This window comes from Anser brachyrhynchus, assembly GCF_964034855.1.
Source record: "Anser brachyrhynchus genome assembly, chromosome: 3".
Classification (NCBI taxonomy): Eukaryota; Metazoa; Chordata; class Aves; order Anseriformes; family Anatidae; genus Anser; species Anser brachyrhynchus.
Genome location: NC_137696.1, coordinates 48,326,884 through 48,339,701, shown reverse-complemented (window position 1 = coordinate 48,339,701; position 12,818 = coordinate 48,326,884). Strand labels below are relative to the sequence as shown.

The 12,818-nt window shown below is 36.2% G+C and overlaps 1 protein-coding gene across 1 annotated transcript in view; it reads right to left on the bottom strand.

Moving 5' to 3' along the window:
* GALNT2 (polypeptide N-acetylgalactosaminyltransferase 2) overlaps positions 1-12,818 on the bottom strand; it is a 108,159-nt gene that overhangs the window by 44,536 nt on the left and 50,805 nt on the right. The window contains exons 2-6 of the mRNA XM_080585203.1: positions 10,316-10,406; positions 5,143-5,296; positions 3,010-3,108; positions 2,388-2,455; positions 1,389-1,454 (exon numbers count right to left, since the gene is read on the bottom strand). Coding sequence (XP_080441329.1) covers positions 1,389-1,454; positions 2,388-2,455; positions 3,010-3,108; positions 5,143-5,296; positions 10,316-10,406 — 478 coding nt within the window. The remainder of the gene's footprint in view (positions 1-1,388; positions 1,455-2,387; positions 2,456-3,009; positions 3,109-5,142; positions 5,297-10,315; positions 10,407-12,818) is intronic.

The following is a 12,818-nucleotide window of genomic DNA, read 5'->3' as shown; positions in this document are numbered from 1 at the left end:
TAACCACCCAGCAATCAAATGAAATCTTAAAATATTTTAATTTAAAAAAAATCTGATTGCACGAATGAATATCTAGGCAAAGTCTCCTAAACAGTACAGTAGCTCCCATTGGTAATAATTTTATCCTAATCTCACGGTAACACCAAGTAAACTAGTATTGCACCTTGAATTTGAAAGCATTTCTTTTCTGACACAATAAAAGATTTGCCAAATCATATTATGCATCAGTATATCTGAAAATGAAATTTGAAGTATGAAGGTTGAAGTATGAAGGAAAATTCAGTTCATGTTTGTATGTACAGTACAGAAATAGTATTTATAGTACAGAATAAAAATCAAAAAACTGTTGCTTCAGTCAATTTTTCCATTACTATTATCTCAATATTTAAGCACTGCACTGGTCAGAAAAATGAGATCAACTCACTGAGAACCCTGCAACCATGGCAAGTCACAAAAGGTCTGATTTCCTAACAAGCCTTTGTTCACAAGTATATTCCAAACAAATACTTAAATACTAAGAACACGACCGTATGTAATAGCTTTAATTATGGGACAACACAGGTTTTGTGCTTGACATTTCCAGCTTCTGACAATCTCATGATTCTAGTTGCTCCCTAGACCTGGCTGGCAGACAAGATGCAGTGCCTATAAAAACAAACAAGCACATATCTGCTAACTCAGTCAGCTATTTCAACTGTCAGCTCTCAGTTATTATTTCAAACAGCTGTAGAATAACAGTTGCCTCTATCTAATTCTTTAAGCTCCACAGACAGGAAGCTGCTGACTGAAGGGCTCAGTGATACGAGGCCATAATTTACAAGGCAACAAAGAAGAAAAAAACATAATACAAGTTTGTTACATGACAGAGGCTTCAACAGAACTGGCATACATGATCCCTGCCCTCCCGGATGCTCAAACTCTTTCAGGTTTGCCAAACAAACTGCCTGACAGGCTGTCCATCAACTGGATCCTTAGAACGATCTCTAGTAAGGGAAGCAGAGAAAAAGGATATTTTTAAGCTGGATCTTTGCAAACAGTCTCACAGTTTACAGTGAGGCCTTCCATACAATTGGAGCAGCTTAACAGAGGATTGAAATACAGTGAGAGAAAGGAGGGGCTGAGGGTGAAAGGCAATTTCTCAAGTTGGCTTCCACTGTGAAAGCCAGCAACGTGTAACTGCATACAACAATATTGAATTAATTAGAATTACTATTTTTACTTGCACAAATACATCAATTTTTACTCCTTCCACTTGCAGGTTGATTTATAAAGTGAAAATCCTCCCCTCCAAGACAGAATGTTCCTTTAAAACACCTGATCAAGATTAGCAAACACAGACAATGCAACACACTAGAACTTATACCTTCCTTTCCCCAAATGAAGCCTACCTTCTCGGCGATCGTTTCGAAGAACCCGCACTTTTTCAATTTTTCCCAAGAGAGCACCATCATCAGCTTAAAAAAATACAAATAAAGTGATGAGAAACAGTTTGATATACTATAAAAGTATGTTTTCCTTCACCAAACAAAACCAAAAACTTCATAGTGGAAAATGTTCATGGTTGCAAATAATAAATTTAAGATACACTCTTAAAAATGCCTCACCAGAAAGAAAGAAAAATCATCAGGCTAAGAAATTACTACCATTATTATATTTTTTAAAGCTAATTTGATTTTACACTCAAATATTTTTATTCAATAATATTCTTTTTGCTTACTTTAGGTAGTTTCTACATATTATGAAAAGCTAAAGCATTAAAACATGCCGTCTTTGCATATAGGAAGGCTCGCACTTAAATCAACATTATACTTATTGTGGAATACATTTAAGCCTTGAACTAGCAAATTCCTTTTATGAAGTGTTACTCAGAAGTCCATTGTTCAAAGTTAGCATTATGATACCCTAGTACTTTTAAAACCTTGACTTACTCTATATTCAGTAAGAAATTTCCAGGAGGCTGATGCAGACCACCATTCTTTTAAAGCAGTGCTACAAAAGTATTTGGTACAAGCACCATAGGTTTAATTTTTACATCATATAACATGCTATGGAAAGGCTGTTCTCAAGTCTACAGTTTGCTTCTTCAGCTAGCAGGAAGTAACAAAATATAGCTGAAGTATTTTAATCAGAAGTGGGTGATATTGGTGGTAGTGGGATGGTTGGACCAGATGATCTTGGAGGTCTTTTCCAACCTTCATGATTCTATATATGCAGAACTCTTCACTTTTCCATAACGACAAACATGAAAGATTTAAGACTTGGTTTTGGATCAGTCTTTTCAAACTCCTACCCATATGATCAATTCTCAACTAAACCACCTACTTTCACCTACATAAAGTCTCAGCAAAATAAATAAAATTAAATTTGGATACTAAAAAATTACTTACGATCATTACTGTAGTCATCTACCAGTATGATTTCCTTAATTAGATGTGACGGGCTTTTTTTAAGGACACTGAAACAATGAAAAAAGCATTCAATACAAAGTGTTTTCATTTCCCATGATAATGTCATAAAAAACATTGCTTTATTATAAGCCATAGTTCAATCTGGCCCAGGATCCTATCTTCAACAACAGCTATTGGCTTATTAAGCAAAGAGTTTCTGAGAAAAAAGGCACATGTAGAATTGTTCTCACCCCCAACAGGAATTCCAGCTTCCAGAAATCAGTGGATTAGACAACTTGGAAAATGGAAGTTTTACAGGTATCTTTAGATCAAATAGCCGCTGAGAATTTCTTAAGTTTTTCTTGAAATTATCTATACAGCCGACCTCCAAACATCATCTTGTAATTAGTTCCACACTTTCATGTATTTGTAATTAAGGGGAACATTTCTTGTTTAATTTCAGAATGTAAGAAATGGAGTCATCAACAAAATTAAGTCTCAGCTTTCCCCTCTGTAAATAGTACAGAAAAGTATACTGGATTGTTATATCCCTTCTTTATCATAAGGTAGTATCTGACACAAACTTCTTTTAGGGAAAATCGAAGTCTCTCTTAGGTAATACCTGACGACAGTTCGAAGCAAAGCAGATCTTGCTTCATTATGAAAGGTGATCACCACACTAGTGGCTGGCAAATCTATCCGCCATTGTTTCCGTTGACACCTGAAAGACAAAATACCCTGTCATTTGAATGTAGTATTTACATTCCAGTCTTAGCAGACATCCTTCATGATGAAGCAGCTATCTACTAAACTAGCGTACACTCTCCATCTACCTAGGAAGTATCTTGTTTTCAGATCAACTCCTCTTCTGCCAATTTTGCTAGTTGTCTTTGTACACAACAGACCCAGTGAGTGCCAGATCTGGGTACGCTGACAAAAAAAGTCACTGTACTACAATTGCTGCAGTACACTGAGTACCTTTCATGCAACTGAGTATGAAACCAGAACACTGTTTCACATTATGACCACTTAATAAATCTAAGTAAACGAGCACATTAAAGGAACACGCAAGGGTTACTAGGCTACCGTACATGTCTCCTTTAGAACAGCGCTCAGCCACTTCACCATTTATTTTCAAAGCTATTGTAGCATCCTTGTCTTGCTCATAGAAGTAACCATAGAAAAATGTTTTTAAGATTTCAACATGCAAGATTTGAAGAATAAAGCTAACAGTGACAATATTCAGCCAACTAAATGCAGAATGAAAACCTTACAAACCCTGAAGATGAAATAGTCCACCTATGCCAAGTCGCTTTTCAAGACCTCTATTAGCTCTTCGTATCAAACTGTAGAATTCCGAAAAACTGCTTCTAAACAGCCTAGACAGTCACAGCAATTAAGAAGTACTATTATTTAGCTATTTTAAAGTAAAATAGGCTTTTAGACACATCAGTACAATTAATAAAAGTTGCTTAAATAGAAATATTTCCTCATTTTTCTTCAATAAAACCTTGCAGCAGCTCTAAAGGAAATACTAATTTTAACAGAGTTGCCTTCAATTTTACTGAAAATAACGTGCCACCAAGTGTCACATGTGCTCAGATCTGGAATATATTCTTCTTTACATGGCTATTACTCTTGCTCTTCCCATTACACAGTTTCCACACAAACATTTCACACAAGTTCTTCAGCTTCTGCAGTGATTATCCTTGCCAAAATAGCTATCAGCCACCCTCTCCCAGTTTTGTGTCACCTGAAAACTTGCTGAGGTTGTACTTTGCCCTCTCATCTGGGTCATTAATGGAGATATTAAGCAGTAGTGGACCTAGTAGTGACTCCTGCTCCATATGTTGCTTACGCTCGGAAGTAGCTTCTATACTGCTTAGTCCACACTATGTGTTCAGTGATGCTACAAAACCACAGTAACATGCAGCAGGATTCTATGTTCTCCCAGAACCAGGTAAGATAAACAGTGTGGCTGGGAAAAGAGGAGAAACTATCCTTTTGTTTACATAAATGTGGTCTATTAGATGCAATACCATATTTAATAACTATCTGCCTTGTTCCTACAGCAAGAGGAAAACAGGTGAATCCTGGAACTCAAGTAGAAGAATGCGTCTCATCACTGAGCAGTTAATCCAGCATCTTTCCCAACCACACAATGATTCGATCCCCAGTATGAATTTTGATGCCATTAACTCAGGCCAATTTATATACTTGAAAAAACATCACAGCCACATGACCTTGAAGTAATCATTTTGGTGTTGATCACATGCTATTACTCTGTCCATGTTTCCCTTAAAAATGGGAAGAGGGTTCAGCAATCAGCCCAGCTTACTAGGAAAGACCTGCAAGTCAACTTCATGTAAAGAACTACACAACGTGTCTCCAGAGACTAGCAAGTACAGAAATAATGTCAGAGCTGTGCTGATTGAGGTGTCAATCACCAGAGTGAAGTTAAGATAAAACATGCTACAAATGTAGAAGCCGCAAAAAGCCATCAGGTAAACAAGAATAAAGAGACTGAAATGCAACACCAGCTTGGATACAGGACACGCACTGATTGAAGTCATGGAAACAGAAAAACTTGAACAAGATGTATTGTTCTTACCCTGCTGTTTAAGGATCACATCATAGTTTGCTGTTCCTGTCATTCTGAAAGCTAGAGAACTCCTGCATTAGGAAAATCACCTGCTGCTCAAAAGCCATAAACAAAAACTAATCCAAGACAAACATGGCTCAGTTTGACACTTACTGATCATGCCTTGTATCAGGAATGTTTCTGTCCATTCGAAGTTTGTCGCTTTCTACCTGATTGAACTTATTGCGGGCATATGGATCCTGACCAGATCGCACCATAGTAGCGCTAACATAAGCATCTTGATCAAAATCTTGCCACCGAACTTTTCCTACAATAGAAAAACACGAAAATATCTAAGTCAATCTTGGCAATTTAAAAGGCGAATTCAACAATCCATTTTGTTTGATTTTGCAATAAAATAATTAAGCCCCAATAGTATTTAACAGCATAGCATCACACTCACTTTTGCATATTAGATTTCTATAATAACCTACAAATTAATGCAATTGAACCACTTTACACCTTAGTTTACACTAGTCACCAGACCATGCTTTATCTTATTTACTGGTTGCTGTTTTTTGCCCCAACTACCATGATGATTTCCATTAAAAAACATTCCACATATCCACATGCTTTAAGATGGTAGATCTCTTTAAAGATCTAGATTTCAAAGACATTACAATTCAGTTTACTACTGTTGCATTTCGTAAATAAAAATACAAACAAACATAACCAAACTATTTGAGGACCAAGCCTTTCAGAAGTACAAGATTGCATTTTTCTTAAAAACTAGCATTTCATGTAGGCAGAACACTAGATCGCTCTCCAGTATGAGTTACATAACATAACTGCAACTTTCTTTATACTCAGAAAAGGATTCACAGATTAATTCTTCTTTAACAAAGAGTGTGTTATTATATAACTGGTTTTGGCACTTGGATTTGTATACCTAAAAATTGAAAGGCAGATTTAACGTCAATCCCCTAGAAACAAAGTTTCAGAATATTTACCATCTTCTTCAGCTTTAAAATAGTTCGATATCAAATGTATTTAAACTATTATTTCTTACCTCCAATTAAACATTTCCTTTTTTTGTATATTGACAGCCAAACTGATGTTACCTACTGTCAATTTACACCAAAGGTAAAAAAAAAAAGGAGCTTAAATTCTAATACAGTGCAAACACTTCTTACATAGATGCACACAATGATCTCCTCTGAGCATGTTGTGCATAAAAAAAAGATACAAAGCAAAAGCTGTCTTTTGGGGTTACTATTTATTACAGATGAAAGGGGTCATTGTTTTCACAGGTAACACACAAAGTTTTTGAGGTACTTCAAGTTCAGTAGGTGGCAGATTGCAGAGATGTCACTCCTTTCAAGCTCAGCTTTTAAACAAGGAGTACAGTTCAGGCATATCCTGAAGTACACTGATAATGCACAGACAGAATACCATTGCAACAGCTGTGAGAGTCAGAGGTTGCTCAGGTGTTTCAAGGTTCGCCTTTGTTCTTTCTCTCAACTTGTGAATAATGGAAACTAAGGTAGATAAGGTAGACCTCGTTCAAAGCTTTCCACCGTAAACTGTGCTCTACCTATTGTATGTTAACTTCTGCTAGAAGGTTCTGATATTGAAAGAACCCTTTCCTTCATTTAATACAGTAATCACCTGTTGTTTACTTAGACAAATACCACCAAGCTGATTGAAAATGCTCTATAGTTTCAGGACCACCTGAGGAGCTAACCGACAATAGCAACATGAACACAAGGTGTGATTTGGCTATCAGATAGTAGCAGAAGGTTGTAACACAAGGTAGTCACTGCTTTTCTGGTCTACAAAAAAGATTTAATGCATTACTATATTTTACAATATATTTATTATAATCTATACTTGAAGTGCTTTTATATACATTTAGATAGGAGCTTTCGAAAAGCACTCCAAGCATTCAAAAGGACTCTAATACAACGTTGAATGCTTCTCTGGGGTACACTCATAGGATCCTACTTAATTTCTTCTGGGGAGTTAGCTGGCTCTGTATTTTCCTGAAATTCAGCAACTTTGCCAGGTGAAATGAACATGCAAAAATATAAATGTTATTTGAAACCTAAATTAAGCAGGTTGGTAACTTCAAACTCAAGCATGTTGTTGTTTTTTGTTTTTTTTTTTTAAGGCAACCTATACTGACACCTAACATGACAATAAATCAAGAGTAAGGGAACTGCAGGGTTTGTCACCAACATCAAACAGAACCAAAAACCACTGCAATGGCTAAGAAACTGGAACCAGGGGATGCTACAGCAGTAAACTCGTTTTTGACAAGTGTTTATTTTACAGATGCAGAGGTTAGATGTTCTTCAGTGTTTGTTGTTGTTGTTAATTAGGTTTGATTGTTCTGAGGTGGATGAGCTGAGCAGAGCCAAGATAAAAAAAAAATAAGTGAAACCCAGCAAAGCTGCTTTTTTTTGTCCACAGACAGAAGCAGGTATTTCTCAAATCTAAAGTCTTGGAGAAGGCAATCAATGAAAATAATGCAATTCTCTGCAATTATTTTTAATAAGCTGGTCAGTTTTAAACATGAAGCACTTTTTTTTTTTACACTAACTGTAATTAGCTGCATTTAAAAGAAAATAGTACTAGTTTTGTGGATTTTATTGTATTATTTCCATCCAAGTAGAGCTTGATAAAAATCATTCAAGATGTATCACCTATTATTCCCTAGGACTTTAAAATCAGCAAATGCAAAGCTAGTGCAGAAAACATAACAAATTTGAGGAAAAATAAAGGAGACTGTGTCATAGCAGTAGATTTACTGAAAAACAGCGCCAGCCCATAGAATATAAAAACAAATGAAATTGGCTTCAGAAGGCAGGAAGGATGCAAAGCTTGGCTCTGGCTCCAGCAGAGGTCCTGTCAACTGTGTGGAATATGAATCAGATCTATTAGGGAAAAGTCAGATAACAGTAAAAGCAGGTTGAAGTCAGAAGAGAAAAAAAAGCACAACAGAAATCTGCATGAGACCAAGCAGCAGGCACCAAGGAGTAGGACTAGATAGATACAAAATTCCACAAATAGCTTGCGCTCCCTCTCACTGACTCAGAGGAGCTTAAAAGCAGTAGGATACTCAATATAAATATGATTATTTTGACTTTCAGACATTCAGAGATTCCAGATCTTTGTTAACTAAACAGAAGGAGCTTGTTGAATAACTGCTGAAACTCTTATTATTACTTGTTCAAGGTTGAAAAACATCCATCTAAAAAGAATTGGCTATATAGTTCTGCTTTAGTTATCCACAGAGACAGTTCAGGGTCAGTCTTTCTTGCTACAAAAGCTGACAATACCATTTTTACAAATCAAGAAATAAAATTTTGCAACATATAAAAAAAAGTCATCAAATGACAAAGGATAGATATACTCTGATGTACAGAAGGTAGAAGAACAGCAGTTAAATCTTTATAGTAAGCCATTTCAAAGATAAAGATAAATAATTCCTTACTTTCTAGAAATTCTGAAAGATACCGGACTGCATAATGGTGAAACCTAAACCACAGGTCTCCTAACCTCAATGGAAAAGAAAGATTTGAACCAAGCCTCTTCAAAAGTTTGTTCATTTTGCCTTAAAACACCCCACAAAATATCTGCAGAAGTATGAATTCCAAGTTCCACTGCCATATGAATTCAAAAGTTTGCCTATGCAGATTGGAAATAATCAAAACAGTGGTTTAAGAGTGCAAAGTTCTGTGTAGCCTTTGATGTTTGCCTAGAGACTCTCATGCTACTTTGCAGTAATGATTCTCTTGCCTGTTAAATCAAGTCATAAGAGACTACTGATCAATGGATTAAATGAGAGGAGTCCTGACCTGTTCTACTTTACACTCAATTTTACTTCTAACCTTCCAGCTTCTGATCTCTCTCCCTTTTGACCTATGACACTTCCCACCTCTTTTAATACTCACGGCTACTTTGGGCAACATAGAAAGTCTTTGAAGACACGTGTAAGGGTTTGGTTCTGAATACATGAATATTGAAGTAGAAATAAAGATACTTCCTTCCAGAAACAACTTTCCTTCTCAGCTGGAAGGTGTGAGATTGGCCAACCTGTAAACCCAGTATTAGGGAAAATATTTAATAAGTTTGCAGAGAGTTCTGTTAAGGAAAAAAATAATTGGGATGATCCATCAGAAACCAAGTTATATTAGTCAGTTCTTTTTTTTTTTTAATGGATTTATTTCTCAGTTCATACATAAAGTTTTTTTTGTTTTGTTTTGTTGTTGTTGTTTTTTTTTTTACGAAAAGTATACATACATAACTAGAATCTTGTTTCCCCCCCACCAGAAAGCATCTAAGACAAAGTAAGCCAAATGCTACAGGAAAAAAAAAAGCCATGAAATTTAAACAGCTTATACTGTATCAGAACTTCAAGACTGTAAAACAAAAAACTCATGTTTATGGGGATGGAAGTTTCAGCTGCTTAAAGTAAAGCTTACTTTGGTTAGTTCTTTCCTCAAAATCTCATGCCACTTCAAATGTTTGGCTTACAAATTTGTTTCCTAGCCCAACATAAGGATTAACTGCAGAAGATTACAACGTTGTAAAGCCATCTGATCGTAAATTGCCCTCTCTGTATGGTAACTTTTTTGAATACAGTATAAAATTTTCAAATCCATTTCAATATTTCTGCACTCCTTCGTATGTCAATTCTAGCCACCCATTAAATCTCATTGATGTGGAGCAGTTAAGCTGCAAAAGAAGTTTTACGGGAGCAGTCACACAAAATGAAGACTCCCTAACATTTAACCGTCCCAGCTCATCTCCATTTCATTCAAATAACACAAAAAACATGTTGTTCTGTTTATTTGCCAACATTCAACAAATACTGAGCAAGCATGAGGAAAAAATAAGGTACACCATCAGCACACTTAAAAAAAAAAAATCAACCTGCCACAAATGCTAGACAAAGCTACAAAAAAGCCTGAAACTTGGCTGAACCTTCAGTCAGAAGTACAGTTTCAAGGTGACTTGTCTGTTACCTGCCAGCATTCTCCACAGAGAAATGGACTACTTTTGTACCACAGGCTTTTACAGCAGCTCAAACCTATTGCAAGGCAATATAAACGTACTAGCAAAGAGTAAATTTCTTTCTATGACTTAAAGCCCAAAGGAGCAGTGAAGCAGGCAAGATAAGGAAGCTGAAGCTTTAAGAACAGAGATACATACTGCTAAAGTAATCCTATCATTTCCAAACTACAAAGAATGATTGAAATCAAAAGAACTGCTTAGCTACTTGAAAGCCATAAAGCAATGTTCTGTGCCCACGGATCTTTCATTACAAACTTTACTGCGATACCTGGAGGTAACGTCTCCACACTTTGTGCCTTGTCTTCCCCATCACTGACACGCACATCTTTCCTTTTGGGGTCAACGTCATTTGGGTCCTCCTGAAAAAAAAAGCACATATTCTTTAAAAAAATATCCTTAGTATAATTTTGTGTTTTCAACGCAAACAGCAATGACAGTCTCTGGATTTTAAGTTTATGATGTGGTTCAACAGAGCTAACTGTGCATTTTGGAAGAGAAAAGAGTTATTTCCTCTGCTACTTTGAAAATGGTAGAAATAGGCAAAAAGTTTAAGATGGGATTTTGCATTTAATTTATGCAACAATTCTTACTTGATAAAGAAAAACTAGTATTTAAGAAGGAAATGTACCAGGAAAAATAGAATTAAAAAAGTTTTGATGAGTAATACTCAAATGAGCAAGGCAGGCAAAAATTAAGACCTGAAGAAAGCCTTCTTCCAGTAAGGAATAACCCAAATATGAAAGTTACCTGAAAAAAGTCAGTTTACCTAGCAGTTATAACTAAAGTGGCAGCTTTCTGATTGAATAAAAACCTTCCAAAATACTTCCACGTTGCAGTTTTCATGTGTTGGTTTCAGTGTAGCTTATTCAAGGCAACTCTGATGGATTTGTTATTCCAGTAATATTGGTAATAGCCATTTAGAGAGGGTTGAGAAAAAGCATTAATAAGTTTCTTCTCTCCTACCCGCTCTCCAGGATCCAACATTTATTCTCAATCTGTAAGTCTCATTTTCCTTTCAACAGGAAAAAACCCACGCTCTTGTATTCTCATTACCACAAAAATACAAGATGTCAAGAAATTTGGATTCATATCATATTATGCACTTGGATGAAGTTGAGAAGAGGGTAACTTTTTTAAAAAAGATAATTAGCAATAGTATGCTGATTTGCACACTACGCTTCGCCAACTGTTTTCAGTGCCAGCAGCTTTTGCTGCTCTTGGACATGTGTCAAAGGAAATTCTGTTGCCCTTTCTACATCTGCCTTGAAGAAGTCCCAGTTCTAAGATGGTTCCATTGGCACAACCCCTCTAAAGGCAACATCTTCGCTATGAATAGAGTCGTGTAAGAAGATACAATACTACGCCTATGGTAATCAATTAAGTGCACCTAGAAACAGAGCAGAACAGTTTGTAGCCATCTGCCCAAGCCTCCAGAACAAGGTGACGGTACACAAATCGTCTATTGCAAATGGTCTCTGCCACCACAACTCCTAAGCCACATCCAACAATTCTTTAGAATAACAAGTAGTTGGAACTGGCCAAATTCATGTTGGAGAACATTTAAGCCATAAATTATAGCATTTCCACAGGCACATCTGAATTTTTCCATCCAGCTGAAGTTACTACTTAGATTAAGTATGCACCACTGGATATTTGCGTTTCCGTATTTTAGAAATATGATGCCTTACATTCAAAACTCAATACTGATGTTTTGTTACTGGTCATCATTTTTAGAGAAGCAGCCATATAAACACTAAATCAGTTAAAAATGAAATCCTACCAATGCACATTTTTCATAGAATCATGCATTCGGGATATCAGAGAGGGAATATGCCCAGGTGCTTATACTATATCCCATCATGTAGTCCATGTTTCAGGCTATTGGGCCTTGTGGAGGTCAATACACTTGCTTTTTTTTTCTTTTAATTAAGTTAAGACAATAAGAAAACACATTTCAAGAGAATTATCACAGCATGTTGATGAGGGAAATTATCTTTCACTGTCCTCTAAGCCCCACCAACACACTGAAACAAAAGCTTTCTGTGGTTCTGGAAAGCTTTATTTTACTTGCTATTTGGCTCGGTACACCATTTTAAAGGTAGCAGTGCTATGGAAGCACTTAATTCATTAACTGCAAGTATCAACTGCACTTAAAACAATTCTCAATATAATAAGGTCAAATTTTGCCAATTTCTACCAAGCTCTTCACTGTCCCAAATTATTGGGAAGCATCCAAAACTATGTAAATTGAAAAATAAATGCAAAACATCCATTAAGCAACCAAAAAAATGGAGGTATTTTTCCTGAAATTAAAGAAAAGGCACTGAGTGCTTCCTCATTCTCTTTTCTTCCACCCCCACCCACTTTACGTCTTTAGGGGAAATCTCTGCCTTCCTTGTATGCTTAACATGCCATTAAGCACGATTAGTTATCAAGTTTTTTCACCTTGTTTGGTGTTTCCTCCCCCCAGAGTTAAACACAAACTACAAAAGGCAAATGTTAAATTTAGAAAAGCTGAATGCAGTTTTGAATTCTTTTAAGTCTGAGGCTTCTACATAACTATTTAGCTACAGTCTGCAGAATTTCTTAGGCGAGACCCATTGCCAACGGAAGTTCCTAACACAGACTGCTGGATCTTCAGCCTCCCTATCAAACAGAACAGGTCCAAGAGAGTATGGGATATTAATCTCTAATCTCTGTGCCCTAGATTAGTGTTTTGTGGTATTTTTCTTCTCCAAAAGAAATCTATTTTAATGATGCTCTATTACTTT